Genomic DNA, 27,831 nt, shown 5'->3' with positions numbered 1-27,831 from the left:
AGTCCTTTGGAATAATTGAATCAAGAGTTATATAGAGATACACACAAGGACCAGAACGACATCGGAAGTTGAGAATATACGGCGCCATGAAGATCATGTTACTTCAGAAGTAATGTTCTTGAACAGGTACCCTTACCATCAACAGCAAGCACCATTAGTGGAAGCTGCAAGTACATGCTAGTCTTGCTAGCTCTACAAATGACCTCTGGGTAATGGAACAGACGTTAGCTGCATGTGACAGCTTTCCCATGCTCAGACTGGGTGAAGGCCGTAAGACATGTTAACCAGTAACTTTGAGGCTTTCAGTATCACGGCATTCTTGTTTGAACATGGGACAGTCCTATGGTGATATTTATGAAATACTTGCTGCTCATTCATCACCTATGAATTTGGGCCCGACTGAAGTAGGGACTCTCGTTGCCTATCGTTGTGCAAACGGCCTCAGGCTTGAAGAAAGGGCAGTTGACTGAGCGTGACAAGGCACTTCTTTCTTTCTATCTGCTCGGGGAACCAAGGTGAAACCTTCTCGATTTTCTGGAAAGAGAATGGGAAAGCACCTGCCTCCTTTGATTCAGGTGGTCTTGCTCGTGGGCTGCTGCCTCCACGGTCTATTTAATCCCCATCTTTCTCCCACACTCGCCTTCTGCAGCCTCAGACTTTCTCCTCTTCACCCAATACACAAGACGCGACTTTTTCTTCTTTCAACATCCATTCCTAACTTGGACATAGCCTTGACCTACCTACCCACAAACAACACACTACCTGCCTACCTCTTCGCTGCCAGATACTGCCAGCACCCCTTGACCCCTTCCATAACCTCCCTCTCAGACTCGAAGAACCGACTCGTCCAACCAGCTTCCTTGCAGAACCGAGCCCCTCACCGGGCAACGCGCTCCTGCTTCCCTCTCTCCTGCCCCTCTGCTTCTCGAGTCTGAACTGGTCCTTCCCCCTCTTCACACCCCGCCATCAACAGGCGTACCACGCTCGATTCTTCCTTCCTTTCTCTGTCTCCTTCCCATACCAAATCTCTTCGAGGTTCCTTCCCTCGGTTACGGTCTTCAAGCCACAGCTTTAAATTCGCCGCATTCACACAGCCGAATTCCCTTTCCTTTCCCTCTCACCACATCCACACAGACATCGCGCCAACACTTCACATCTGCGCAACAATACCTTCTTCATTGCCACCCTGCATCTCTACCTCAGCCATGTCTTCCTACACTTTGCCTGAGGAGCTCCGCCGTGTTCGCCAGCCTGGCCAGTCCAGACCTGGCAACAGTGCAAAGAAAATGCCTGAAAGGTAGGAAACCGCCCCCGCGTGCCTCGTCTCGACACAGCAGCACGACATTTGTTCACAGGCTGACACCAGGTTCACAGCTTTCGTTGCGATCTTGGTGGCGAGTGGCGCCCTTGGGGTGCCTTCTCCAAACGCCAGCAGAAGCTCGTCACGGACAGACTCTCTCGTGGAGCCAACATCAATGCCGCCAACACGGGGATGATCTGCCGGCAGCACTCTGGCGAGCCTGTCAAGGAGATCCAGTGTGAAGGGCCGTGCAACAAAATTCGTATCCTGGACGACTTCTCCAAGAACAACCGTACCAACGGAGTCAACGTCAGTTATCCTGGAAATCCCTTGCTCTCCATAGAACCGTTCTGACATTCTCTCAAGATCTGCAAGCATTGCCAGCACTGGACGAACACTCAGGAGCCTGGGTATGCCCCTTGGGCAGCTCCCGAGCAAACGCTGGACCCCGTCGAAAAGCTGGATGACTTCGAGGGTCGTCTCCCAACTGAGCCGTCCGAGATATTCAACTTCCACCAAGATGATCAGGTGAGGTTTCCGAGCTAGGGTAATATTGTCCCGCTGACCAGATGTGCTAGCCTCTTGCCCCTATCACTGGCACTGATGGTGTCACTGCTCTCAATGGCTACCCCATCAGCACGGCCAACTCCTCAGTCACCCCGGACTACCGTCCCGTTGCTCGCGGCGCCGACACGGAGAGTGTCACCTCTTCAGTTCGTGGCGCCGAATCCGTAGTTTCGGCCGATACCAATCGGTCTCGCCTGGAAGAGCTGGACAACGGCATGGCCGCACTCTGGTTCAAGAATGCTCAAGAGGCTCAGCAGAAGCCGAAGCCCCAGCCCCAGTCTCAGCCTCAGTCTGCCGTTGTCACATTCAACGCCTGGGAATCGACTGGTCGTCAACATGCAGTGAACAAGACCCCAACCATTCGGTCTGGTGGCTCTTCGGTCATGGGAGCGGCGGCATCCGCCCAGACAACACGCCAAGTTGCCCCGCGGAACAATGCCCAAGCCAACAACGTCTTCCGCGGACAAAGCCGTCCCCAGACCATGGGAGGTCAGCCCAAGAAGAGCGGCTTCGGTTCCGCTCCAGTAAGTGCTAATACTCATTTCGACATATGCTCGGTGGTCGCTGACGTTTTTCGCAGGACAGACAGGGAGACCGTAAGCAGCTGTCCGGCAAGGAGCATCAAAATATGCAGAGAACTCTGCCGCAGCAGCAGCAGCAGCAGCGCATCATTCAAGGTCCTTACCAGGACGAAGACGATGAGGACGAGACATCTGACTAGGTCGTGCTTATCCTCGGTTCGGCTGCGCTTTCTCTTCTCCTTCCTTTTCTCTTTCTCTTGTCTTCTAGCTTGGAGTGAGCACAGCATCTCGACGAAACACTCGAGAGGTCTGACGGGGTTACGGGAGAATGTTATTTTGCTTTTTTGGAAGGGGTTCGGTCGATACAGGAGGCCGGCGGGCCAACAGGCCCAGCCCTAAAGCTACCACCATAGTTAGGTAGCATAATGCACAGGAATTGCAGATGAACAGAATCGTCTCTAGTGAATGCACGCAATCATGTATTTCAATAAGTTCAACGACAGAAGAGGCGGTATAAGAAAGACACGAAGACGCCACCGCCATCCGGTCTCGGTGGTATGAATGCGGCCTGTCCCTATTTACCCCGAAGACCATTCCCAGCCGGGGTTTGTTCTTTTAAAATGCCCTCCCAATCCTCATATCCAAAAAGTAAAGTATTGCGTGTGTGTGTGTGTGTGTGTGTGTGTGTGTGTGTGTGTGTGTGTGTGTGTGTGTGTGTGTGTGCCATACATCTCGTAGCATTGCTACGAGCACTCGCAAGCAGGGAATTCCAAACCAAGCACGCTGTTGGTTTACATTGCTTCGGCCGTCCTGACCCCGGCGTCAGTGATTGCATGCCAACCCGGCTCTTTTCTGCCCTCGAGGAGGCAAATTTGAGAGTGAGTTGGGCACACAATCATGGTTGCCAGGCAGGAAGCAGCCACTAAATCATATTGCCCAGAAGTTCTTACAGGTCGCTGTCACGCTTGTAAAACCCTGGATTAGCGTCGCCGCCCCGGTTCATCATCTCTTGGGCGTCGCCGACTTGCCGGCGTTCCGTGATCTCGCGATCCTTGAGCCTCTTGTGCAAACTATACCTCAGCCCCAGCGTCAATCCTCGAGCATTCCTATCCCTCATGACTGCTGGTCCCTATTGCAGGGGTTCTGATGAGCTGGACAGGCGGTTGAGGTGGAGGTACACATCAGTGCCGTATCTGGTGCAGAGCGTTAGTCGGTCCATGCATGATTTGAAGCATGTCGCAAGCAACTCACCCCTCCATGCTAATAAGCTTCAGGTCGCCGCCAAAGTACCGCGCATACAGACGCGAGATGGGCAGTCCATATCCAAAGCCAGCCATCGGCGCCTTGAAATCGCTCTTATCGAAATCCGGGTCCAGGTTCGGTGTCCTGTCCACGGTGGTGTACATGTAGGTCCAGACCAGGGGAATGGCGCTTCTGGGGATGCCGCCGCCCTCGTCCGAGATCTTGATGGTGATGTCCTCTTTTCCTTCCGCGACAATGACCTTCGTCACAGGGAACTCCTGCTTGTCCTGACCGTGCGTCTCGACGACGGCGCGGAGAGAGTTCTTGAGGGTCTCGAAAAGCATGTGCGACAAGTGTCCTGGCACATACATGAAGTTAATGTTCGGGTTGCACACAAGCTGGATCTTGGGGGCCTCGAAGAGCCCGTAGTGGTCCTCGCAAACGAAGCGCGCGTTTTCGATGGCTTCTTGAGCCAGGTCCTGGACATTCGTCTTTGTGCAGATGATACCGACGTAAGTGGGGTCGCGGTGGTGGCTCTGGTCAGTCAAGGCGATGTGCTGACCGATGAGCATACGGATGCCTATGCGCGACATGTAGAAGCGATCGAGGAACGACTGAATGTTGTTGTCAATCTGCATGCGCTGTCGCTTGCGCTTATACTCCAGAATACCCTGCGCCATGGTCGTCACAACGCCATCGTGTCTCCTCTTGATGCCGTGGAGGGCCTTTGCAAATCTTTCGTTGTACAGCCGAAGCTCGGCGGGCCAGTCTCCGGTGTCGTCCACCATGGCGAAGTATCTCCGTGCGGCGACGGCCTTTTGTTTGTTGAAGCCATTGCCGTTGTTGGTCTGCGGCAGAGATGCGTATTGCCCCTCTTCGATACTCGGATTTCTTGTCGCCTCAGAGAGTAGAGCCTTGCCATAAGTTTTGCTCGGCCTCAACAGTCTTTCCCTTGTGCTTCTATCCAAATCGGGTCGTGGCAGTTGTGTGAGTTCCTAAAAACGACCGGACGTCAGTGAGTCATGTTCCGTCATGCGTCATGCAAGCAGAGCCTCGACGTACCTCGAACGACTGTGCGTACCAATCTTGCACACGCCTTACAGAAGGCATATCGTTGAGACCATCGGGAAGCTCGTCGAGTTCTTGAACGCGGTGGGCCAAGCGAATTGGTAGTTCCTCGGCGAGGAACTGCGATGCACGGAACAGAGTTCCTGGAGAGAGGCAAGTGGTCAGCGAGAAGGTCAAACGGCACCGGACGAGGCTGATAGGATTGGCGCATCGCGAGTGAAAGCAGGCGGCGCATGCGGAAGCCGCAAAAGGCGAGGCATGAGGCTGATGGAGCGACTGGGAGGGGAGGGATAGACGTACCAACGGATGGCCTCTCACCAAACTGGACCATCTGCCTCAAGCTCACGCCAGTCGCCGGGAAACTGGCGTAATGCCTGATGGTGTCCATCAACTTGTCCGTCTTCTTCCACGACATGTTGGGCGACTATTGAGGGACCGGTGATTGACTGGTATTCCGGAAGTTCGAGTTGAGGCGACCCCGCGGGAGCGAGCTGGTCAGGGCCTTTACCGAGGCTTTGATATGACGCAGAGCAACATGGAACCTGGCAGGCACGGCAGAGAGGGTCGATGTCGAGGGTTTGGTCTCCAAGAAGTGAAAATGGACGAGGACTTCTAGTGCTGCATTGTCAATTGGGGATAATGACAGAGGTCGCGTGCGAGCAGCGCTACTCGAAAAGGTGTTTCGAGTAGGTTATTTCTGGCAATGAAGATGGAGACGGAGCAGCGGCGGGATGTTGCGAGAGAGCTTTGGAGTGCAGTGCCGGGAACAGCCAGGCAAGGCCGCGGCCGGGCCAGGAACTTTCTCTCCACTGAGGAGACTGGGCCGGCAAAGGTACGCTGCTACTTTCCCCGACTCGGCGTCATAGGCCCCTGCGGAGGTCGTTCGATGGTAGCGCGATACATGTGTGGGTTAGCCGACTTGGAGAGGTGCGCTTCGAAACAAGTCCCCGGTGGTGTCCGCTCGTCAGTGTTTAGCCCGAGGTTTTGTTTTTTTTCGATTCTCAAAGCCTCCGAGCAGAGAGAGCCTCTTGTCTATATTTACTCGATGTTGACTCCTGGTTTCACAGTCAGGGTTGTTGAGCAGGTGCTTGTCGAGTGTACTTTGGTAACACTCGGAACTGCCGAGAGCTTCAGCTCCAGCCGTCTGCGGGTTTGGAACCTCGGAGTCAGTGTCAGCCAGACTGGTAGGTAGACACTCTAGCATGGAGAATACACTGAACAACCAACTGAGGTGGTGTGGAAAAAGGCGCCTCAAAGTGATGGTCACGCCAAAGCCTCAAAGTGCAAGTAAGCTTGACACATGTGACCGGCAGAAGGGAAGTTGACCGCCAAAGTACCGCACTAGCAACTTACGTCGCACGCGACCCGTCCACTGAACCGACGACCGCGGTGGAGGGGTTCTCGTTGAGCAGCACGCAGCAGCAGCTGCTACTTTCCCCGTGTGCTTCCTGGTAGCCGAACAAAAAAAGGCTGCCCGTGGGCGGGATGGCTGACTGTCCGCCCCTTCCCTTCCCTTCCCCCACATCACACAATGCAACGCAACACAACTGCGAGCTCGATGCAGCGGCAGCCTCAATGCCGCTCAGACCGCCCCCGCCCGCCGCAGAATCCCGGTCCACGTCCCTCCCGTCCTCCAACCTCGCCCAGTGCCAGTGTGTGTGGTCTCCCCTTCCCTCGATGTCCCCTCCAGTCCAAGTCTCCAAGACCTGCCCTTGGCTACCTTACTGAGGATGTGGGCAACTCCTGCCAGCTCAGTGTCCACGTCCCCCCTGCGGTCACATGCATGGCGCCACAATTCTTCAAGCTTGCCCAGCCAGTCACAGCCCTTCGCTTGCCGACTCCAGCCTTCACCAGCCCCCGACACGAACTGGACGCCTCTCATCGCGTCCAACGCGCCAGAGACAAAGGAGCCAGACTCTCACTCGAATGCATTGGTTGGCTTCCTGACCGACACACCTCATCACACCTTACCGCAGTTAACCTGCAGCTACCAACCCCAAAATTCAGATTCCCATTCACAGCCAAGCGCCCGCGCACACAATTCGGCCTCTCGGAACCCATTCGGAAATACTACACTAAGTAACTACCTACCTACGGATTGATACCTGACTCTGGGCGATTGGTAGCGTCGCTCTCCCGCTTTGTCACCCGTTGCGCATGCAGCCCTGACCCGACTCGGGACTCATAGTCGCATTGCTTCCCTCTAATCGCGTCAACCTACTCCTTTGATCATCCTCCCTCCAAAAGAGGACTCGGGAGGAGGCTAAAGACCCGGTTTTTTGGTTGGCCCGTCGCCGCCCAAAGCACTCCCAAAACACTTCAATGCACAGCCATGCCGGACGTCAGGTCGGATTCGGGGCTGGGCCTACGTTTTATCGACTTGAACGACAATGAGGACGACAACAGTCCATGCAAAGGTCTGAGGCGTCTGAGAAGCCATGACCGTGCCGTCAAACTACCGCCTCCTTCAACGCCGCACGTTGCCACGCCTAAACCCTCCTCACCGCAAGCCTCATCGCCCTCTCTACCTTCAACTCTGAGTTTCCGCGGCTTCTCACCGCTGTCACCGCCGCGCAAACAGTTTTCCACCACCAGCCAGCAATTCTCGACGCCAGTCGCTAAGAGCCCCTTGGCCCGATCCTGGACTGAAGACGACCTCACGGCATCCGTTCATTCAGACGAAAATGGCACCCAGACCACCAGAGACACTCTTGGGCTAGTTCAGCGACTCAATGAATTAGCGGAAAAGCTGCTGGCGGGCGAGGAAGTGCCGGACACCAGCGTTAGCGCCATGCATGGCAAGCTTGACGAGATCGAAGGTGTCATGACTGGCGAGGTTCATGTGGCTCAAGAGACACCCCAAGGCAAGCCTAAGACGTGGCCGGCGGTTGAGCAGATTGAGCAAGAGCATGAATCTCTGTGGACCTCACCTTCGCCGTCATGGTTTCGCTCTGGACTATCGGATATCTCACCCTCATGGCGGAGCTCATTCAGAAGAGACACCCCTTCTCCTGAACCTACCATCGAGAAAAAACCCGCTGTCGACGCTTTCCGCATCGCATCTGAGGCGGCCAAGCTCAACATCGAATTGGAAACCCTCATGACGAACCTCAAGGCCCGACAAGAGGAATCGGAGGTGAGAATCAAGTAGATGACTCATAAGACGGTAACTGACAATTGTCCAGCATATCCACCAGCTACTTGTCACCCGCGCAGAACGCGCAGCACAACGCATCATTTTTCTTCAGTCAAGAGTCCGGAATTTGTATGTGTCCCAGCGTGCAGCAACCCAGCACTATTACTGACTCATCGCAGGGAAGAAGAGCTTCAAGAAAACGACTCGGAGCTCACTTACCTTCGTCTGGGTCTCAAGGCTATTGAAGTACAGCTACCCTTGGATGTTGATCCCGACCTCAACCAAAGTATTCTGAACTGGAAGGCCGACTGGACTGCCCTCAAACGAAAACGCGCCAAGAACAAGAGCTATGATCGCTCGGCTTACAGCACACCTCTCGGCACACCGATACGACCCCCGCGATGACCCCCTTCCCAGACTTGTTTTTACCCTTCTGCTTTCTTTCAAGCGTGACGAATTAAAGACATGAATGAGTGATGAAGCCACAAAAGCATCGAGTACGGTTACGGACTGAGCATAGAGCATGGTGTTTGGGGAACAACGGATACCCTGTCCAGCAAGCGAGCAAGCAAGAAATTTTCGCATTTCTTTAGGGTCTTTTACGTCTTTACGACAGACAAAATTATGGATACTCAAAAGTCATGAATCCAGTTATTGTTCGTTGGCTCCGGCTTTCCGAGTCAATTTCATCCTCAACACATTTAGAGTACTTGATGCTTGTGACATGATAAGCAGTGTTGTACCGCGGGAACTAACCAGCCAGGCTACCTAGATGTGATACACCAACTTCGTGCCGCTGACTTTGCCCTCCCTGACGAGATCGAGACCCTTGAGTACGCCGCCGAGACCACTCCCATCCTCATCCACAGTCGGTTTGTGAGGCACAAGCTTTCCCTCCGCCAGCAGTTTCTCAGTATCCGCCACAAACTTCTTTGCGAATTCCAGGTCCGCCGGATCCGCGGGCAACGAAAGCGGTCCGAACTGGAATGCCTCTCCAATGGCGGAATACGCCAGCTTCAGCTTCAGTGTCACCTTGTCGTTAATCGCCGACACGAGCTCCTCCGGCACGAACCGCAGGGCGGAGTAGACGCCGCCTGCCTCGCCAAAGGCGTTGACGCAGATCTTGGCGGTCGCCTCTGTGGAGATACAGTCGAGCACGTTCTTCAGCTGTCCGGCGCCGGCGTGCTTCTTGATGTCCTCGACGACGGTGTTGGAATGGTAATCCAGGACGACGTCAACGCCCAGCTTCTTGAGATAGTCAAAATTATGCGCCGAAGCCGTCGTGATGACGAAGAGACCGGCGAGCTTGGCGTACTGGATAGCCAGCGATCCCGTCGCCGTGCTGCCGCCGTAGATGAGGACCGGCATCTTCTCCGTGGCGGGATTGTCGAGGTAAGGCACGTCGAGGCTCTGGAAGAGGGCCTGGCCCGCCGTTACCACGCCGAGGCCGAGGGTTGCGGCCTCCTCGAAGCTGATGCTGTCCGGGATGCCCAGCTGCAGGTCCGCCTTGACGGTGATGTACTCCGCAAACGTGCCGTCCTCGTGGTGGAGGGCGTTGGAGCCGTGGGCGAACCCAGCGACGCGGTCCCCCCTTTTGAAAGCCTTGCTGGCCTTGGGGCCTACCTTCTCGACGGTGCCGGCGTAGTCGCAACCAACGCGTGCGCCTACGGGTGCGAAAGTGTCAATGTGCAGTACGTCGGTGGGGTTCAGGGCGACGGCTGCGACTTTGACGATGAGGTAGTCCTCTCTGAGCTTGGGGATGGGGGCCTCGACGATTTCGGCCTTCCCCGGGGCTTGGATGACGATGGAGTGGTTTCCAGACATATTGGGCAGATGTTGCTTGCTCTTGAACGAAATGTGTGAATGGTCTTGTTGGTGCAAATGAGAGAGCTTGAAGGAGCCGACGAGGCTTGACTTATATCATTGCTCGTCACTTACACAGGTTTCTCTCCGTGGGTTGCGTTGCACCAGACCATGTTACCAAAGCGTTGAACTTAGTATAGCCTTCGTCCGATTGGATCAGAGTTCATCTCCAGATGTCGTGATGTTGAGATAGACAACGCTGACAAGGAATAGACGGTGTATCATGGATGGAACGATATGGACGACGATGACAAAGACGACACTGACAGCAACAACGACACAGACACCGGAGATATTTACAACAGACAAGCCGAATACAAGGATAAGGAATATGTGGATGATATCGATAGGACAAAAGACGGGTCATTTCTATGCCGCAGCCCGGGCGCTGGACGGCATCTAGACCGATCCGGCAGCCCAAGACCCACCCCGTCGGCGGTCGGTGCATCCTGCTGAACGGCCCCACCATAGTTGGGACGATTATTAAACATCCTCGAACATCCAAGTCACCTCGGCCGGAACGAAATGAAGCTTAAATTCATCACCGGCCGTTGCTTTTGGCGTCTCAATTAGGTTCTTACAAATCAAGTGAAGCATGTCTTCCTGACGAATACGCGTATATGACTACGGAGATCACTAATACGATTTGAATGCCACGGTACGCTCCATGCGGCGATGGTGATGTTCACAATTTCGCAAACAAGAGGCATAGATGAAGAGAACAATATCAATCATTCCAAATCATCATGTACTCACCAATACTTAAGCGGAGGCTGTTGTCATCACTAATAGCAGACAACACCACACACAGCAGAAGCAGGGTTGGGATCTCAAACCTTCAGACGCAATTTTGAGCATTAACATTGAATAATCTGGTCATGGCAGGCTCAAAGCAAAGAACCATCCTCATCTCTGGGTATGAAAAACTACCTGAAGGTCATTTATATTTAGAATAGCGATACTGACACTGGTAACCCTGATAGATGCACCGAAGGAGGTGCCGGCAATGCTCTGGCGCTCGCATTCGCCGCCGCGGGTCTTCGAGTGTTCGCAACCGCCCGTTCACTCAAGTCTATGAAGAATCTGCAAGATCAAAAGAACATTGAGACTTTCACGCTCGACGTAACGAGCCAAGACAGCATCAACAACATCAAGGCTGAGATCTCAAGACTAACCGGCGGCACGCTGGATATCCTCTACAACAACGCCGGTGCTCGTGCGTCTCATTATACTTCCCCCTTTCATACGTACTAAAGAATAGCTATCAGTGTACGAGTCACCCGCAATCGAAGCAGACTCCGATCGCGTCCGGAAAATGTTCAACGCCAACGTCTTCGGCCTGTTCGACATGGTGACGGCCTTCACGCCCCTCCTCCTGGCCGCAGTGCCCACCTCCAGCACACCCCCCACAATCGTCAACGTCGCCTCCGTCCTCGCACGCCTCCCGGGACCCTTCACATCCGGCTACAACGCCAGCAAAGCCGCCGTGGCGTCGTACTCGGACACCCTCCGCCTCGAGGTCAGCCCCCTCGGCCTCAAGGTATTGACGGTATACATGGGCGAGGTCTCGACGGCCATTATCCAGGCGGACAACGTCAAGTTCGCGCCGGACAGCGTGTACGCCGACACGGAGGCCAAGATCAGGGAGAGGAGCGCCACGCACGAGAAGACCACGATGAAACCCGAAGAGTTTGCACGCCAGGTCGTGCCGGAGGTGTTGAGCGCCAAGAGCCCCTATGTCTGGAAGGGCACCAATGCCTTCATCGTCTGGCTGCTGAATGCTTTTGGGCCCAGGACAGTGTTTGACAGTACCATGAATGGCGCTTCTGGGCTGAGTGACCAGTCTATCAGGAAGAAGATATTCCAGAGGGGGCAGGACAAGTTGAAGATTGCCTAGATCGACACATTGGAGTTGTCGCAGGCGTGAAGGCTTATGATTCAATGTGGGATTGGTTACATTTGGTTGGCATCAATACGGTTGTCCTTTACACTTCATCTTGTTTTAATAGACTAGTGGTTGGAGAAGCATGGCGAGTTGAAATTAGTATTGAGTTTTTTAGTGAGTTGGGTAATATCGTAAGGGCAGGTCTACGACCAACTCGCCGTTGACGGGAACAAATCTAAACCATTATTCAAACACCAGTTCCAGATGATCCGACTGGCTTGGGTCCCATCATAACTCGTGGTGGCTGGGCTCTCATAGCGCTGCCCACAAACCTGTCCACGCTCCAGCTCCGCGCCTCGTCGTCCTTGGTGGAGACGAAAGCATGGTGTTTGCTTTTCTGAGCGGCCTCCCAGAGTCTTGCCATCGGGTAATCGTTCTCGTGAAAGCGCCGCGCCTCGTAAAACTTGTCAACAAGTTGCTGCAACCGAACGCGCATGTAGCCTCTGTAGCCGCTGGCTGGCTCTGTCGAGTTCGACCCCTCGCTGGCGACAGCAGGGGCAAGTGTCTCCTTCGATTCGTCGTAATCGGGCTCGACTGCCCAAACCCACATGTCGTCGACCAGTCCACTTCCAGAGACGACTGAATCCACGCTGGCTTTGTCCACAACCACAAACACGTTCTGGAGGATGCCGTCCGTCAAACCGCCACGTTCAGCCTGCGTGCTTGCGGTGTCGGTCCCCCGTTCTTGCCTCTGCCTCTTAGGCGCTCGGTCTCGAATGGATATGAAGTATTCACGCAGTTTCTGAAACTTGGCAGCGCGTTCATCGTCGGCCTTCTCATCAGTACCCTCTTTTTCTCTGCCGCAGTCCTCGTTGTTCTTCTCGTCCTTTGTGTCATCGTCTGCAGTGATATTCGCGGGCCACTGAAGCCTTTGCAACCTCCACATGTTGTTGATGGCACTGCTCCCTGCCCCGATCGCATCTCGACCATGGAAGAAAATCCCGTCTCGACGACACATATAGTCCTCAACGTCTTCGTCGTCGGCAAATGCTTCAGGATCGACAAAAATGCCATATCCCCAATGCTTCTCGCCCTTTTCCTCATCCCATAGGCGCCTCACCCAAGGAGCCGCCCTGGCCAGAATAGACCTTTCGGCTTCTTGCTTCTGCCTCGCCCTCCACGCCTCGTTCTCACGCCGCCAGTGCTCAGCAAAGGCATTTTCGATGGCCTTCTCCTCGTTTTCCGCGTACAGGGGATGCCGCATCGCCTTGAGGCGTTTGTCAGCTTCATTGAACTCTTCCTCGGAAACACGATGCGGCCCGGATATCAGTCCGTGAGCCAAGGTAACCTCGTGCTCTTCGTCAGACGAGATTTCCAGCCAGTAGCGGTTCTTGAGCAAGGCGACTTCAGTCGCAGACAGCTGTGCTGGGGTCTCTGCCGCGCGCTTGAGTAGGTCCTCCTTGCTGAGTGTGGACGACTTTGCAATGTTGGTAGCTTGAGTGTCAGGATCCGGGAAATCGAGAATACGCCGCTGGTCTTGGGCAGCGAGTGTCGGTGAGCCTTCATCTTGAGATGATATGGATTTCTCCCATTCTGGAAAAGACTGGATCAGGTCATCGGCGTTGTCGAGCTTGCGGATGACCCGCATGAAAGATCGGATTTGGTTATCCATCACCTCAGAGGATGGTGTGAACAACAGCAGGTAGCGACTGAGAGGGGATGAATGTGCTCAATGATCTGAGCAGCGGAGAAATAATAATGGAAGTTGTTCCATGTCGTGGATGTAAGTTGGCAAACAAAAGGTCCCTTGAGGCGCTCGACTGAAGAGCAGTGAGCCCGGCCGCTATCCCTGCAGCCTGCAGGTACCGATGTACTACGCGGCCGCTATAGTAGTTCGTCGGGAGGGTGTGATTTGCCCCGCCGTTAGCGTGCTGTACGGGGCCATGGGTACCTAACGCTAGTGGAAACCTCCCTGAACATTCCCGGGAATAACCTGTTGGCCGTCGAGCGTATTTTGCTGCCTAGTCCGTCCCCTCTTCGACCCTGCCAAATCTTGTCAACCGCATGGTTCGGGGAGCAGAGACTGACTATTATGCCTACTTTGTCATCATACCTGCTTTAAACGAAATAAGTCATGTTGTGACTTGTGACTAGAGAGGCCCGTCTATGTAAGACATAGCATGTCATATAAAGCTAGTAATACGTAGAAACCACGACGACGAGAGACGACGACGACGAGAGACGACGACGACGAGTCAGACGACGACGAAAATGACATAGATAAAGACAACAAGAACGGCAGGTAAGGGGTCAATAATAAGGACTATGTGTATATAGCCGCAATAGTACAAGAAGAAGAATTAATTCCAAGAGAAGACACTAATGTGTACCCAGAAATATCAACAACAAGAAGAGTTCCGCAATTAATGCTAATGTAAATGAACAAAAATCCAACTCGATGAGCTCCTGAAAGATCAATGGTCCTAAAACGATTCAATCGCAACACAGTGACGTGACCGCTTATGAACACTCGTTGGATTCAGTTCCTATGCAGTAAGCATAGTCTGCCAACAGCCCTTGACACTCGCCGGCCGTCGTGTTCACCGCTGGATTCATCTGATAGAAGCAGGCAAGAGAGATACCGGCGTTATTCGCCATGTCAGCACAATAGACGTTATCTGACTGAAGAACCCAGTCATCACAGTCAGCAGGAATGCCCGTTTGCGTAGGCCCTGGGGCGGTTGCGGACGATGCGCTTGTAGTCGTCGCCGTGGCAGTGCTGGTTGCCGTTGCTGTCGCAGTCACCAATGCTGTTGTGACTGTACCGGTTCCTTGCGCCATACATACGTAGTCGCCGGCAATTCTGGGGAAATACACGTCAGCGGTCAGTCTTCTCTTTCCCATGATCAAGGTCACTTACAGGCCGGAGCAATCTGTCTTCACATCTGGATTCCAGGCATACAGATTATCAACTGAGACTCCCCATCGATCCGCAATGTCGGCGCACGTGTCGTTTTCTATGAGCAGAAAGGTCAGCTGAGGAGCTACAAGGGGTAACCCAAAGTGAAACCATGTGTGCTCGAGTTGTAGCAGTTACACGTGAGACTTACCAACAACGAAGTAGAAGTCGGCACATCCTGCGACCATTCCACTTTGGTAAGGAGTCGGTGTCGGGTTGTAGCTGGTGACTGTCACGGGGTATGCTGGTACAGAGCTGACGGTGTAAGAGACCCAAGTCGTCGAGTTGCTTGCGCCTGTCGTCTTGCCAGTGGTGTTGACTGGCGGGAATGTCCACGCCTCGATCGTCGAATACGTGGTGGCGTAGCAGCTCTCCGGAGCCGTGGTAGTCCCGCCAATACAGGGATTCGCCGAGGTCGAGCTACCCCCATAGCCGGCATAGGTCGAGATATCACCCACTGGCTGTACGCAGTAGCTGTAGTCTAAGTACAAGTTGTTGCAGGAGGTACTGTTGATCTCTGGGTTGAGGAAGTAGAAATCTGCCAGCGAGATGCTGTATATCTGCGTGATAGAGGCGCATGTATCGTCGTCAGCAACCTGATAGTACTTGCTACAGTTGGTGTTGGTGCCCTCGACGATATTGGTCGGCACAGGGGCTGTTGTCGCCGTTGCTGCCGCCCCTGTCGCCGAGACTACCGGCGTCTCCCCAGGGTACGTGACGCATATCTGGTTCCCGACGAGAAGTTCGAGATTCTCACAACCGTTACTGATATCAATGTTCCACGACACGAGTTGGGCAATGGAGAACGTCCCATTAGACGCCTCGGCCAGGTCCCAGCATGTATCGTTCTGTTGCACCGTGTACACTTCACAGGTGTGAGGCATACAAAGCGAGGTGCCAGCTGAGGGGAAGTCAGTGCAGCCGGCCTCCAAGTTGTTGAAGTATATTAATTCGCTGGTAGATACTTGTTGGGAAACGCTTATGGAGTGACAGTCATCACCTGCTTGAACCGTGTAGTTGCTCACGCAGGAGTTGGAAGGCGTGGCAGAGGCTGTTGTGGTTGCTGTAGCCGTGGCTGTAGCATTAACGTAAAGAGGTGTTGGCGATGTAATGGGATAGCCAGTGGCCTGGCAAGACGAGGTCATGGATGAAAAGTTGGATGCCAGCTCATCATCGTAGACCATGGCACTGCCCAGCTGGATCTGGTATGTCCCGAGGACGCAGTCGCTGCAGACTTTGTCGGACGCATTTCCGCTTGCCCAAGAATCGAATGTTGGCTGGCAAAAGTCACCTGTGCTTGCGTCACGTCGACATGTGTAGTTGTATGCCCAAAGTAACACATCGACCGTAGCAGTGATGGGATAGTTCATCCCCTCAAGCACCATGGTGTCCGAGGAACACGCATCTGCCTGAGCAATGCGTTGTGACTCAAGCGACTGAAGGCAGTCCGAGTTGCAGAGCTCCGTCAAGTCATCGCTGCTAGGGAAGTAGCCGCCAAAAGCGATGCTAGGAAGGTTTCTGTCACAGGTGACTTCAGTCGTGAATGTTGCACTGTAATTATGAGATTGTCAGTAAAGTGGCTCTTCGTAGACCTTGAATTGAGAGTCATGTGACAGACCGGAGAGACTTACTTGCAGTTACTTGAGATGTTGGCTGGCGCAGGTAGAGAGACCGAAATGCTCGTTTGCTAACTGTTGCTGCCAACAAAGACTTGTCCAAAGGCTAAGGGAAGCAGGCAGACGCCTGCCAGCAAAGAATATCCCCAAGAGGACATTGTGACCTGAACGACGCTCAAGAAGATGTTGAGGAACTACACGTCAGTTGGAATGGGAAACCTTCTCATCCCATCATAAACGTGAATGATAGAATGGACACAACTCGACGTCTCAGGCACCAGCGAGGGCCTTGCCGTGATGGCCACACATATGTTGCATCGCGCGAAGGCATGATTCCCGGCAGCCGCATCAAGCGGCAGTGTGAGCTACAGTCAGGCTTGTAAGAGCAGAATGGAGCCTCATTTCGGCGCCAAGTCGGGAGGATTCATATGTTGGTTCGTCCCGCAGCTGGCCTTACGCGGCATCGTTCGTGACCGGGGTTGTTGACCCTGTTCGAGTAAGCACTTGTCTAGGTTGGGAGCGGGACGCGGGCATTCAAGCTTCTTCCCCTGGTCTGTCTCCACATTCCCCGTCTGCGGTTGAGCGGTCCATCGCGGCTTAGAACAGACAACAAGATGGAGTTAAATTGAAGCTTCCTTTCTCCGGGGCGGATCGGGAGATATTGACGGCAATCCTGTGTAAGTGTGATGCCTAGACGCCGGCCAGCCGGGCTTCCCGCAATCTTCTCTTGCTAGATATCCACACACATGCATGCATTCAGGGCTGGTTCTTCACCAGGCTGTAACTAAACAGTGCAACACCCGAGAAGCATCACCTGAGCAAAAAACACCGAGCCTGAAGCGGATCCCTGAAAGGGACTTTGGTTGTGTCTATGGATGTCGGGCCATTTCAGCTCAGGTGTTATGGGTCCTAGCCGAGGAACCGCGTCGCATGAAAGATGTTGTTACCTATTACTACTTGATATCCCTCAAGATGGTATTTGCAATGTTCTCTTGGCTGGAATAGCTGTGTCTCTCCCTCCAGCTTTCTTACACTCTTTCCTAGTAACGCCAGTAAGATGGCCTCTCCAACGTTGAGATCGGCCTCGGCGTCTTTATTCCTTTTACCACTACTGTTTGCTATTATTTTATATGTGTTTTCAGACAACTCAAACGCAAAACTTGAAACCACAAACCACCAGGTTGTCTCAAGCAGAGATGTCTTCAACCTCGAGTCGAATGATTTCAACTTGCCCTACAATATAAGTCAGCTGCGTCGCAGAGCCGACGACGACACGACGACCTGCAAGAAAGGTACAAAGTGCAAGACAGTCGCATGCTGCGGTTCCTTCCAAGGAACAGACGATGGCATCTGCGGTTTTGGCCCGGACTTTTGCGGCGACGACTGTGACTCTCAGTGCGATGCCAAAGCTGAGTGTGGACAATATGCCGAAGTACCTGGTGAGTATCTTCTCTTAGCCCTATACCTTACCTCTTCATAGACGAGGAGCGCCTTGTCAATGACGTTCAGAGTATTTTGGTGTTCTTCATCTTAGTGATACTAGATCTGACTTGCGTCTTCAGGAACAACATGCCCTCTTAATGTCTGCTGCAGTCAATACGGCTTTTGTGGCAGTACATCGGAATTCTGCGATGACAAGTGCCAGTCCAACTGCGTGCTGGACCCGGAAGTGCCTTCTGGAGGCTCCAGCAAGAAGGTTCTCGACAACAAAGTAATTGGCTACTACGAGGCTTGGTCAGCCCGAAGGTCCTGCAGAGCCTTCCCGCCCAGTGGCATTCCCATTGACGGGTTGACACACGTCAACTTTGCCTTTGCCTAGTGAGATATCATTCCTCTTCGCTGTAGAACTTGACTAACTCTTTTGTCAAAGCATCGATCCAGATACGCTCCAGGTCACAACCATGGACTCAGCAACACCTGAAAGCCTGTTCGTGCAGACAACCGCTATCAAAGATCTCAAGTCCCTCAGTTCCGAGCTCGAAGTGTGGGTGTCCATCGGTGGCTGGACCTTCTCGGACAACGACACGTCCACACAAGCCGTGTTTCCAGACATTGCGGGAGATGCCGACAAGAGGCAGAAGTTTGCAGACAACCTCGTGTCTTTCATGACGCGCTACGGATTCGATGGCGTTGACCTTGACTGGGAATACCCTGGCGCTGGTGATCGTGGTGGTTCCGAGGTAGACACAGACAACTACGTCCTGCTCCTGAAGACGCTGCGGGAGACCTTCCAAGCATCGCCGCGCGGTGACTATGGTCTCTCGTTTACCATCCCAAGTTCGTATTGGTACTTGAAGTGGTAAGTCAGGACACGATTGGGCGTACTTCGGTTGCGAGCTCCACTAACATGTCACCAGGTTCGACGTTCCCAGCATGCTCAAGTACGCCGACTGGACTAACATCATGACATACGATCTTCATGTAAGTCACAATCAAGAGACACTATGTAACATTGGACCTAACAGCATTATTCCAGGGTGTATGGGATGCCAATAACCCCATTGGAAACATTGTCCAGGCCCATACGAACCTGACGGAGATCAAGCTCGCTGCCGACCTGCTGTGGCGTAACGATGTGCCCCCAGGCCAAGTCGTCCTCGGCCTCGGCTTCTATGGTCGATCCTTTCAGCTTAAGGATACCGACTGCACCAAGCCGGGTTGCGCTTTCAGTGGGCCTGCCAAAGCCGGTGACTGCACGAACTCGGCGGGCACGCTGGCCTACTTCGAGATCATGGATATCATTGCCGACCAAGATCCCAAGGTCGTCTACGACAAGGCGGCCGCGGCCAACTACATCGTGTACGGCGACGACAAGGACATGTGGGTTAGCTACGACGACAACACAACCTTTGCCCAGAAGATCGACTGGGCTAAAGAGGTCGGCCTCGGCGGGGTCATGATATGGAGCGTTGATCAAGATGATACATCCTTCTCGGCACTCGAGGGCCTGCTGGGAGAATCGCTGCCATCCTTCTCGCTGAATCTGGAACGCGCATCAGTAGCCAAGACGGCCGAATGGGCATCTGTCAATGGCCAGGCTTGCAAGGTCAGCGACTGCGTGAGCCAGTACGAGGTTGCTCCCTCGGGCTGGGCCACTGCGCCCAACGGCAAGTTCAGAGATACCTGCGGCAGTGATATTCACGGCTACATGTACAAACACGTTTATTGCCCGACGAATGCCATGCCCCAATCGTGTACCTGGCGCGGCTCTGGATCGTGTCATGGAAAGTGCCATGCTGGAGAAACGACGATAACGCATTCCAGTCGAGGATCACAGTACTGTCTAGCCCCTGGAAAGCAAGCGTTTTGTTGCGAGAGCAGTACGTGGGGTAGCTATGTTGATGGATGCGACTGGGCTGACGGCTGCGGTGACTGTCTAGCCAACTCCCCCTATGAAGTAAGCTCGCGGAGCATCTACAAGGCCGTCTTTTCATCGTGTAAGCAGAAGTTCTGCTGCCCTTACGACTTCCAGAACTGTCACTGGGTCGGAAGGGCACGTGTGACGACAACGAGTGCTCGTCTACCGATGTCGAGGTGGCCCTGGATCCTTCGGGCGACACTGGATCTCTCTGCGCAGGCGGTCTCAGTTCGAGGCAAAAGCCGCTCTGCTGCAACACCCCGGATAACGTCAATCCATTCCTCCCTGTCGACCTTGAAGACTTGTTCCCAACGTTGCCGCCTACCAGCGACGTGCCGGTCTTTGAGCTGCAGCCTCTCTCGTACACCGCTGGAGATGTGGCGGACAATGACGACGCTACGGTGGCAGCCTTCCTGTTCGTCGTCATCGATGGACCGTCAGGCACAGTCTCGAACTTGGACAAGCGTGAGGGAGGTTCTCATTTGCAGTTCCTGACCCGCGGATCACACCATGGACAAGAAGTTCAGTCGACCTACCTCCTTTGCATGGACGATTCGGCCAAGAGTAACTGTGACGACATGCACTTGGGCGGTCTCGAGGGCACAGTTCTGCGTATGCCTGATAACATGGGCTTCGGCAAGTATGCTGTAGCTCATGCAGTACGAGAGACGACACATGACGTCCCCGACAAGCTCATCAAAAGGGGAGCCCCAGCTAATGCCAAAGTCATGGAACTCGAGTACAGTTATGACTTCTCGCGGGTGGCCAAGAGGGACTCTGGCGACATATACTTCCGAGTTGACTACTCTGACACCCACAAGTACTATGAGCAAGTAGTCGAAGCAGCGGCTGCCAAGAGGAAGCGTGATGATGCCGATGGGCATCCCCTTGAGTCGCGCTTCTGGAGCAAGTTGTCTTCGGTTTGGAAAACCATCATCGAGGGTATTCGAACCACGGCATATAACGAGAACACTCAGCCGGCTATCAAGAAGAGCGACTTCGCCTCCTTGATCTATGGCAATGATGGCAGTGACAACGATTGCGAGGACGACGGCTTCCTCAAGATCAGCCTGTCAGGTTCCATGAGCAACAAGATGCGATTCGGCTTTACGCTTGTGGGAACCATCTCGCCGACACTGTCAGTCGAGGAGGCGTACGGGTACTTTGACTCTGACCTGTTGATGTCGGCGACATTGTCTTTTGACAGCAAGGGCGTGCTCGACATTAACAGCGGCGACGGTGTAGCGCGCGACATGTTCTCGAGCGCCATCACCAACTTCGAGGCCTCGCAGCCAGGCATCGTGTCCTTCTCACCATCGCTCAACTGTGAGGTGTCATTAAGGGGTTCCGGCGCCATTGACGCTCAGTTTGACGTCGACTTCGAGCTGGCGTCGTCCGAGACGTTGCGCACGAATGCACCGCCGGGGCTTAGATACTTCTCCGGGGCCGTGAAGGACAAGAGAATCAGCAACGCTGCCAGTGGATATCTGTCTGTCCCCGATGACTCTGCTAGTAGCACAAAACGAGCAACTGGCGGGTCCTTCAACTCCATCTTCGCCATGAACATGGTACTGGAGACTACCATGACGCTTAAGCTCTTCGGTTACGAGACGTCACTGGAGAACGCTGGTGCCAAGTTCACTTCTCGGCTGGTTCACGCCATCAACATCGTCGATGATGTTGGAACAGGGTCCCCCGGAATCATCGATGCGCCTCAGGCCGCGTCCGCCGATGTAGTCCAGACAGGGACCATCCAATCTGGATGGGATGACGGGACCACGCACAACATAGGCAGCGTGGCGAGTCCTGCCGTCGTCTTCACCGGTGGCGAAGAGCCTCCCGAGCGCGAGGCACCCGGTATCAACGGATATGCTGTCTTCGGCGACAAGTCTTTCATGGGGTGTAGCGACAACAGTACGACCGCCGAACTGATTTGCTATTACAACTTCTTTGTTGATAACAGCACTGATGACGACGACACCGACTTGAAACGCAGAGGCTTCGCCTGGTTGGATCTGACCTTCAAACCAGGGCATCTCGGTGATCTCAGCGAACGTGAGAAGGCACACTTCAGACGCCTGGACGAGCGAGCTGCTGGTCCTAGTGGAGGGTCAACTGAGGACTATCCGATATTGGACGCCAACGCTAACAGTGGTACCGCCGATGGCTTCAATTTCCAGTTTCCAACCTATCCCAACGGCAACAACGGAGACGCCCTCGATGCCGAGACTGGTAAGTTGATATGGCCGTGCAGGGTCAGAAGCCGATGACAAGAGAGACTGACGTCGATCAACTAGGTCGCAACGAACGGTGGAGTATCGCCAATCCCAACGACTGTGAAGACACCTCCGCCACCAGTGCTGGCGTCCAAGGCGTGAACTATCAGACGGTAGAGTCGGATCACGTAGACGACCGATCCATCTTCCCGAATCATGCCGCCCAGTTCTTCCAGACCGGACAGCTCGACATGGCTGACAATGAGCCGGGCTTGTCCACGATCTATCAGAGCCAGAACAGTCTCTTCAGCTTCGCCAATCTGTTCAACTACTTTGCTCATGACTACCGGCTTTGGGTACCAGCTAGCGTCGAGGCAGACCCGCCGGCAGGTTCGGCCGCCGAGGCTGTGGCTGATGCCTATGGATCATCCAGTAACCCGGATGTCATGGTCAATCTGGCAAGAGCCCTCAACGTGAGTGGTTTTGCAATCATATGCTCTGGACCATTTTGCTGACTTGGAAACCCGTCACGCAGTCGTTGAAGGGACGAATGTACACGACCGAGGGCCAGGGTGTCAGCGATGACAATTGGAACACGTGGATGAACAATCCAAGTCTCGCCAACGCCGAAGACGCCCTGTCGTCAATCCGTGCTGTTTTCGCCATGTGGAATTACATGAACGGCATTGCACAATATCGAACGGACTTGTTTGATGGCCGACGGGACGCGTTGGCCGTCTTCGACAACCTGTACGCCAGGGTAAGAACTTTGGCCCCTCTTCAAAGAAAGGCAGACCGCGACTGACCTTTTCCCACTAACAGACGTTCCCCAATCGGCCTGAGCGACTCGTAACGCTCATCGACGAGTTCCAGCCGTTATGGAACCAGCGCGCCGTCAATTTCTCCCGGCGTTATGTCACCGCTCGCCTGGATTCCATGGAAAACACTTACAGGAACCTGCAGGGCACACATGCCGCCCTGGCTGCCAATGTGATCAGCGCCATCACCCGCATGAGGGCAAGAATCCAGACGGAGATTGTATTGGCGGTACAGAGGACCACTTGGGTGAATCCGTAGATTTCATATGTATAATTTGAAATAATATGTACCGATAATTGCTGTTGACTTCCGCTGGCGATGATGTTGACGGCAGGAGGAGTAGTGTGACAAGTCGGCGACGGGGGCCCTATGCAAGGTGCCCCACTACTCTTAAGACCCTGGTGGTACGACGGTCCTAACATGACGTAGAAAGCACGATACTTCCCTGGGACCAACAAAGTAATAGTCAACTATTGGCTAGGTATGTTTGTTTGACTTTCCATATGAGGCATCATTCTTTAGTGGAATAACTCTTTTATCTTTTGCAACGACATGGAGTTGGACGAAGTTGCTGCAGCGCCGTTGAATGTGGCCCGTTAACCTTCTTCAATAGAGACCCCAATTAGTCTTAAGCTTACAGTCCGTTGTATTAACAGCGTCCGCCCCTAACTTTGACCTAGAAGGAAAATTTTCTACTAGCCTAAAACCCCCTAAATTACTCTAAATTTTATACTTTAATAGCTTTATACGTATATAATATATAAGAATAAAAATATATATTAATTAATAGCTTTTAATTAAGTAATTATAATAATATCTTTTTTATTCTTATATATTATACATATATATAGTTAAAGCTATTAAGATATAAAATTTAAGGTAATTTAAGGGGTTTTAAACTCGTAGAAAATTTTTATAATACCTAAAAAAAAGAAAAAACATCTACTGAAAAAACCTCTTAAAATTAGTTTTAACTTTATATTTTAATAACTTTAAATATATATATAATACGTAAGAATAAAAATATATTGATTAATAACTTTTAATTAAGTAATTATAATAATATCTTTTTTATTCTTACGTATTATATACGTATAGAGCTATTAAGGTATGAAATTTAAGGTGATTTAATAGTTTTTTAGTAAAGTGCCCCTTTTTTTTGCCTTTTTCGGGCTACAAAGTCGGGGGCGGACGCTGTTAATACAACGGACTGTAAGTGCGTACCTAGTCTCCCACCTCGTGGACGAGAAAAACTATGACCTAAAGCTCCATTGAATAGTCCAGACCTGGACATATCTTACTTGAAGGATTTTTATTGGACTTTTGATCATGAGTCCTGCTAACCAGGTAGAGTGGTAGAAGCCTTTTTGTTGCTGCCGCACTTGGCGTCTCTGTCGTCCCCGTCGTCCCCGTCGTCTCTATTGTCCCCGTTGTCCTTTTCATTTCTATTGTTCCTATTGCCTCTAGTGCCTTCATACGAATATTCGAACTCAATTGTTTAGGCTTCCAAATACCACTTGAACAGCTCTTCATTAGCAGATTTCCTGATCAATCTTCCCGCATCCATCTTGAAAATGCTAAGATGATTAAAATGATGTCAATAGGTCCAACAGAAGCCAAGCAATGCGGCACAACGCAGCCGTGGCAGGATCATTTAGCGCTTTCTGGGCCCTGCGACAAGACGGCAGGCAACTCTTGACTTCTCTGTGCGTGCCTTGTACCCATGTGAAGAGCCCCTTCCATGTGACGCCAGAGATGGTCCGATGATGGCACTGCACATCTTGCCGTGAGGTCGCTTATTGGATGGCTTTCGGGGAGGGTTGGAGGAGGGGTAAGCGAGCCGGGGTTCGTTGAAGTTGCAGGAGATGATGAGCGTGATTGTGTCGTCGCCCAAATCCTTCCATGTGAGGATTCGGAAGAAAACATGGGTATGATCGACATCGGTTCGGTCAGTAAAGCATATTGTTTGGTTGTAAGTGTTGGTCTGAATGCCGTTGTGTCGGGATGGAGGTGAAGGCGGCTGGTGGAGATGACGTTGAATCTGCAAGGGTCTGGGCCCGTCTTGCTGAATGCTTGAATGGTGGTCCCTGTTGGTGGTCATCCCAGGCACGGGGGATTGATGCTTGGATGACCCTATCAGAGCTGTGTGTAAGTGAGTTGGTAAGAATACCCGAGTGATCTAAATGCGCCGCAAACCCCCCACATGGACCTCTGAATAACTGCAAATATCAATTGACAGAGCAATGACGTCGTTCAGAATCCTTCAAACGCAGCCTGTCGGACTCCCTGTCGACTGAACCCCAGTCTACCTCGTCTTCGGCCAGTCTGAAGCAATCATTCCCAGGAGCTTTGTCCCACCCCCGCGATCGATCGTCCCTCCTCTTCCCCAGACCATCCACAAGCACTACCGTGTTAGCTTTCCATTCCATTGGCGCCGTCTTCGTTCGTAGTCAGACAGGAAAGTCTCTGCCAGGTGCCTTTAACATGGTTGCTCCCACGAAATGGACTTCTTGGCAGCGTGTGAATACTTAAGAGGCCAAGCTATCCCCAAGACGGGAGGCGTACTTGGCTCTCTTGGAACATCAATCCTTTTCCTCCTCACATCAAATCATCTCGATAACTATTGGTGTTGCCCAGCTTATCCATAAACCGTTCTCGCTTGGCATTACATCCACAGCGTATCAGAGTGCGAGTCCCAACCTTTTCCCGTGAACACCCCGCTCTCGTCTCCGATATGGCTTCGGACCCGAAGCGAGAGAAGATCGGTGACCGGCCATCCTCGGACCGGTCCGAAGCCGAGTTCGCTCACATGGATCACCCCGGACGAGCCTCCGAGGCCACAGCCGTTGATAAGGAAGAGCAGAAACGGCTAGAGGCGTCTCAAAAGCTGGAGAACCCTCTTGGTGGCTTTACTCCTGAGCAACTTGGTCGCATGGGTGAAGAGTATTGCGAGAAGCATGGCATCACAGACGAGGCGGACGTCAGAGCGTTCCGCCTTGGCGCCATGATCGCTGGAAACATGAATAAGTACGATACTATGAGAGAGCTGACGGCCCAAGAGCGGGCTGTTCTTGACGGAGAGACTACACACAAATGGCGTAACCCGAAGATGCTTTACGCTGTTGTTGCGAGTAAGTATAACCCATTCTTCACGAGAAGTTTCTTGGCTTCCCAAGAGTTTGTCTCTCGCTTGCTGCTTCCTGACTTACACTTAACACAGTCTGCTCTTTCTGTGCCGTTGTTCAGGGCATGGACGAGACGGTCGTTAACGGGGCTCAGTCTTTCTATAAAAAGCAGTTTGGAATCGGGGGCGAGACTGAGCGGGACACCTGGCTACTTGGTCTCGTGAACTCAGCGTGAGTGCCTTTTCGGCTCGCTTGGAGGAAGACCCATCTGACATTGGATATTAGGCCGTACCTTTGCTGTGCCTTCATCGGCTGTTGGCTTACAGAGCCCATGAACAAGGCTTTCGGACGTCGAGGAACCGTATTCATCTCATGTGCCATCAGCGCAGTCACTTGCTTCGGTCAAGCCTTCGCCAATTCCTGGTACACCATGTTCATCGCACGTTTTCTCCTTGGTTTGGGCATCGGACCGAAGTCGGCGACCACGCCCATCTTTGCCGCCGAGACAGCTCCAAAGTCAATCAGGGGGGCACTCAGTAAGTATTCGAACGTATGAAACTAAGTTGCCATAATGTAAATAAGGGCTAACTCATAAGTTAGCCATGCAATGGCAGCTTTTTACGGCCGTGGGAATTGCCGGAGGTTACGGCGCCGACTTGGCCTTATACTATGTCCCAGACCGCAGCGGCATCACCGGACTCAACTGGAGGTTGATGATGGGTTCAGCTGGGATCCCAGCAGTTATTGTTTGCGCGTGTTGCTACCTCATCCCGGAATCTCCGCGATGGTACATCTCAAAGGACCGCCACGTTGACGCATACAAATCAATGTGCCAGCTCAGATTCGAAAAGGTCCAGGCCGCCAGAGATCTCTTTTACGCCAACGCCCTACTTGAAGCGGAGAAAGAAACACAAGCCATTGGAAAGTCTAACCGTATTCTCGAACTATTCACCCGAATACGCAATAGAAACGCCATGACGGCGTCGCAAATCGTTATGTTCATGCAGCAATTTTGTGGGGTAAATGTCGTTGGTAAGTCTTTGTTTTATTATAAACATATTATTTATGTGTTTCTGAACCCAAAACTATTTTCATTGATTTATTACGATTTTGTTTCGATTTTCTAGGGCTGTTTTGCGTTGCGGGGTTTTGTGGGGGTCATGTTGATAGCTTCGGCTGCTCACCACGCCTTTGTTGAACGAACCAAGCCTTTCCCGGACACAGTTCCTTTACGAAACAAAATATCGCATTTAAAAATAAGTTCAGCACAAGACTGACTCTTTCAAAGCATACTACAGCACTGAGATCTTTCTATCTGCTTCGTTCTCAGAGTTGAGTGCGCTCTCAGCATCTCTGGGCTTCGGTATCATCAACGCCGTATTCGCGATTCCGGCCTTCTATACTATCGATACATTCGGGAGAAGGAATCTGCTTCTAACTACCTTCCCCCTGATGGCGTTGTGTCTGTTCTTCACCGGCTTCTCGTTCTTCATAGAGACAAACCCGGCACGCGTCGCCTGCATCGCAACCGGTATCTACCTATTCGGCATGGTCTACTCTCCCGGCGAGGGCCCAGTCCCATTCTGTTACTCAGCCGAGGTTTATCCACTGTACATTCGTCCTCTTGGAATGTCTCTGGCAACAGCTACGACATGGTTCTTCAACTTCGTTCTGGCTGTTACTTGGCCCTCTTTGCAGACAGCCTTCACCCCTCAGGGGGCTTTCAGTTGGTATGCTTGCTGGAATATCATTGGATTCTTCCTTGTTCTTTTCTTTCTCCCTGAAACCAAGGGTAAGACTCTCGAGGAGCTGGATGCTGTATTCAGTGTACCGACAAGGAAGTTCGCGCGCTACGGACTAGCGCAGTTCTTCTACTTTTGGAAGCGGTACATCTTCAGGCAAGATGTGGGTCCCCCTGCTGTTCCGCACAATAATGCGGTTCAGTATCATAAGAATACTTTCGAGCAGGAGAAGCAGAAGGACGCCACGGCTCGTGTATAATGGACTGTTCGAAACATCTGAGTTCTGACGTTCCCTGAACCCTTATTCAAGCGAGATATATGAGATGTAAGATAAAAATCATGTAATTGTAGCGAGGGTCAATAGTTGTAGGAGAGGATGAATGAGAAAAGTAATGAACCATGATTCGAAACCTC

The 27,831-nt window shown here is 52.7% G+C and overlaps 10 protein-coding genes across 10 annotated transcripts; 6 read left to right on the top strand and 4 right to left on the bottom strand.

Annotated features, from left to right (window-relative positions):
- Positions 1 to 1,205: 1,205 nt before the first annotated feature.
- On the top strand, positions 1,206 to 2,588 carry COL26b_003621 (uncharacterized protein; the record flags this gene model as incomplete). The annotated part of the gene is made up of 5 exons (XM_053176515.1): positions 1,206 to 1,297; positions 1,375 to 1,609; positions 1,667 to 1,828; positions 1,879 to 2,391; positions 2,448 to 2,588. 5 exons carry the CDS (start codon positions 1,206 to 1,208, stop codon positions 2,586 to 2,588), a joined length of 1,143 nt encoding a protein of 380 aa, XP_053039602.1.
- A 929-nt stretch (positions 2,589 to 3,517) lies between these two features.
- COL26b_003620 (uncharacterized protein) lies at positions 3,518 to 5,113 on the bottom strand (the record flags this gene model as incomplete). The annotated part of the gene is made up of 4 exons (XM_053176514.1): positions 3,518 to 3,581; positions 3,640 to 4,625; positions 4,693 to 4,841; positions 4,999 to 5,113. 4 exons carry the CDS (start codon positions 5,111 to 5,113, stop codon positions 3,518 to 3,520), a joined length of 1,314 nt encoding a protein of 437 aa, XP_053039601.1.
- A 1,917-nt stretch (positions 5,114 to 7,030) lies between these two features.
- On the top strand, positions 7,031 to 8,239 carry COL26b_003619 (uncharacterized protein; the record flags this gene model as incomplete). The annotated part of the gene is made up of 3 exons (XM_053176513.1): positions 7,031 to 7,834; positions 7,884 to 7,963; positions 8,014 to 8,239. 3 exons carry the CDS (start codon positions 7,031 to 7,033, stop codon positions 8,237 to 8,239), a joined length of 1,110 nt encoding a protein of 369 aa, XP_053039600.1.
- Positions 8,240 to 8,602: 363 nt separating this feature from the next.
- Positions 8,603 to 9,658, bottom strand: COL26b_003618 (uncharacterized protein; the record flags this gene model as incomplete). Its single annotated transcript, XM_053176512.1, has 1 exon — positions 8,603 to 9,658. One exon carries the CDS (start codon positions 9,656 to 9,658, stop codon positions 8,603 to 8,605), a length of 1,056 nt encoding a protein of 351 aa, XP_053039599.1.
- Positions 9,659 to 10,575: 917 nt separating this feature from the next.
- COL26b_003617 (uncharacterized protein) lies at positions 10,576 to 11,594 on the top strand (the record flags this gene model as incomplete). The annotated part of the gene is made up of 3 exons (XM_053176511.1): positions 10,576 to 10,613; positions 10,681 to 10,913; positions 10,966 to 11,594. 3 exons carry the CDS (start codon positions 10,576 to 10,578, stop codon positions 11,592 to 11,594), a joined length of 900 nt encoding a protein of 299 aa, XP_053039598.1.
- A 235-nt stretch (positions 11,595 to 11,829) lies between these two features.
- On the bottom strand, positions 11,830 to 13,254 carry COL26b_003616 (uncharacterized protein; the record flags this gene model as incomplete). The annotated part of the gene is made up of 1 exon (XM_053176510.1): positions 11,830 to 13,254. The coding sequence occupies one exon, from the start codon at positions 13,252 to 13,254 to the stop codon at positions 11,830 to 11,832; it is 1,425 nt and encodes a 474-aa protein (XP_053039597.1).
- Positions 13,255 to 14,498: 1,244 nt separating this feature from the next.
- On the bottom strand, positions 14,499 to 15,926 carry COL26b_003615 (uncharacterized protein; the record flags this gene model as incomplete). Its single annotated transcript, XM_053176509.1, has 2 exons — positions 14,499 to 14,599; positions 14,693 to 15,926. The coding sequence occupies 2 exons, from the start codon at positions 15,924 to 15,926 to the stop codon at positions 14,499 to 14,501; spliced, it is 1,335 nt and encodes a 444-aa protein (XP_053039596.1).
- Positions 15,927 to 17,581: 1,655 nt separating this feature from the next.
- Positions 17,582 to 17,976, top strand: COL26b_003614 (uncharacterized protein; the record flags this gene model as incomplete). Its single annotated transcript, XM_053176508.1, has 3 exons — positions 17,582 to 17,600; positions 17,638 to 17,667; positions 17,720 to 17,976. 3 exons carry the CDS (start codon positions 17,582 to 17,584, stop codon positions 17,974 to 17,976), a joined length of 306 nt encoding a protein of 101 aa, XP_053039595.1.
- Positions 17,977 to 18,058: 82 nt separating this feature from the next.
- On the top strand, positions 18,059 to 22,808 carry COL26b_003613 (uncharacterized protein; the record flags this gene model as incomplete). The annotated part of the gene is made up of 7 exons (XM_053176507.1): positions 18,059 to 18,456; positions 18,515 to 18,578; positions 18,634 to 19,288; positions 19,630 to 21,747; positions 21,813 to 22,204; positions 22,267 to 22,491; positions 22,554 to 22,808. 7 exons carry the CDS (start codon positions 18,059 to 18,061, stop codon positions 22,806 to 22,808), a joined length of 4,107 nt encoding a protein of 1,368 aa, XP_053039594.1.
- A 2,476-nt stretch (positions 22,809 to 25,284) lies between these two features.
- On the top strand, positions 25,285 to 27,676 carry COL26b_003612 (uncharacterized protein; the record flags this gene model as incomplete). The annotated part of the gene is made up of 5 exons (XM_053176506.1): positions 25,285 to 25,681; positions 25,771 to 25,906; positions 25,961 to 26,211; positions 26,276 to 26,707; positions 26,964 to 27,676. 5 exons carry the CDS (start codon positions 25,285 to 25,287, stop codon positions 27,674 to 27,676), a joined length of 1,929 nt encoding a protein of 642 aa, XP_053039593.1.
- Positions 27,677 to 27,831: the final 155 nt, after the last annotated feature.

Source organism: Colletotrichum chrysophilum (assembly GCF_026319265.1).
Source record: "Colletotrichum chrysophilum strain AFK26 chromosome Unknown scaffold_20, whole genome shotgun sequence".
NCBI lineage: Eukaryota > Fungi > Ascomycota > Sordariomycetes > Glomerellales > Glomerellaceae > Colletotrichum > Colletotrichum chrysophilum.
The sequence above is the reverse complement of the archived record's forward strand: the minus strand, read 5'-3'. Positions and strand labels throughout refer to the sequence as shown.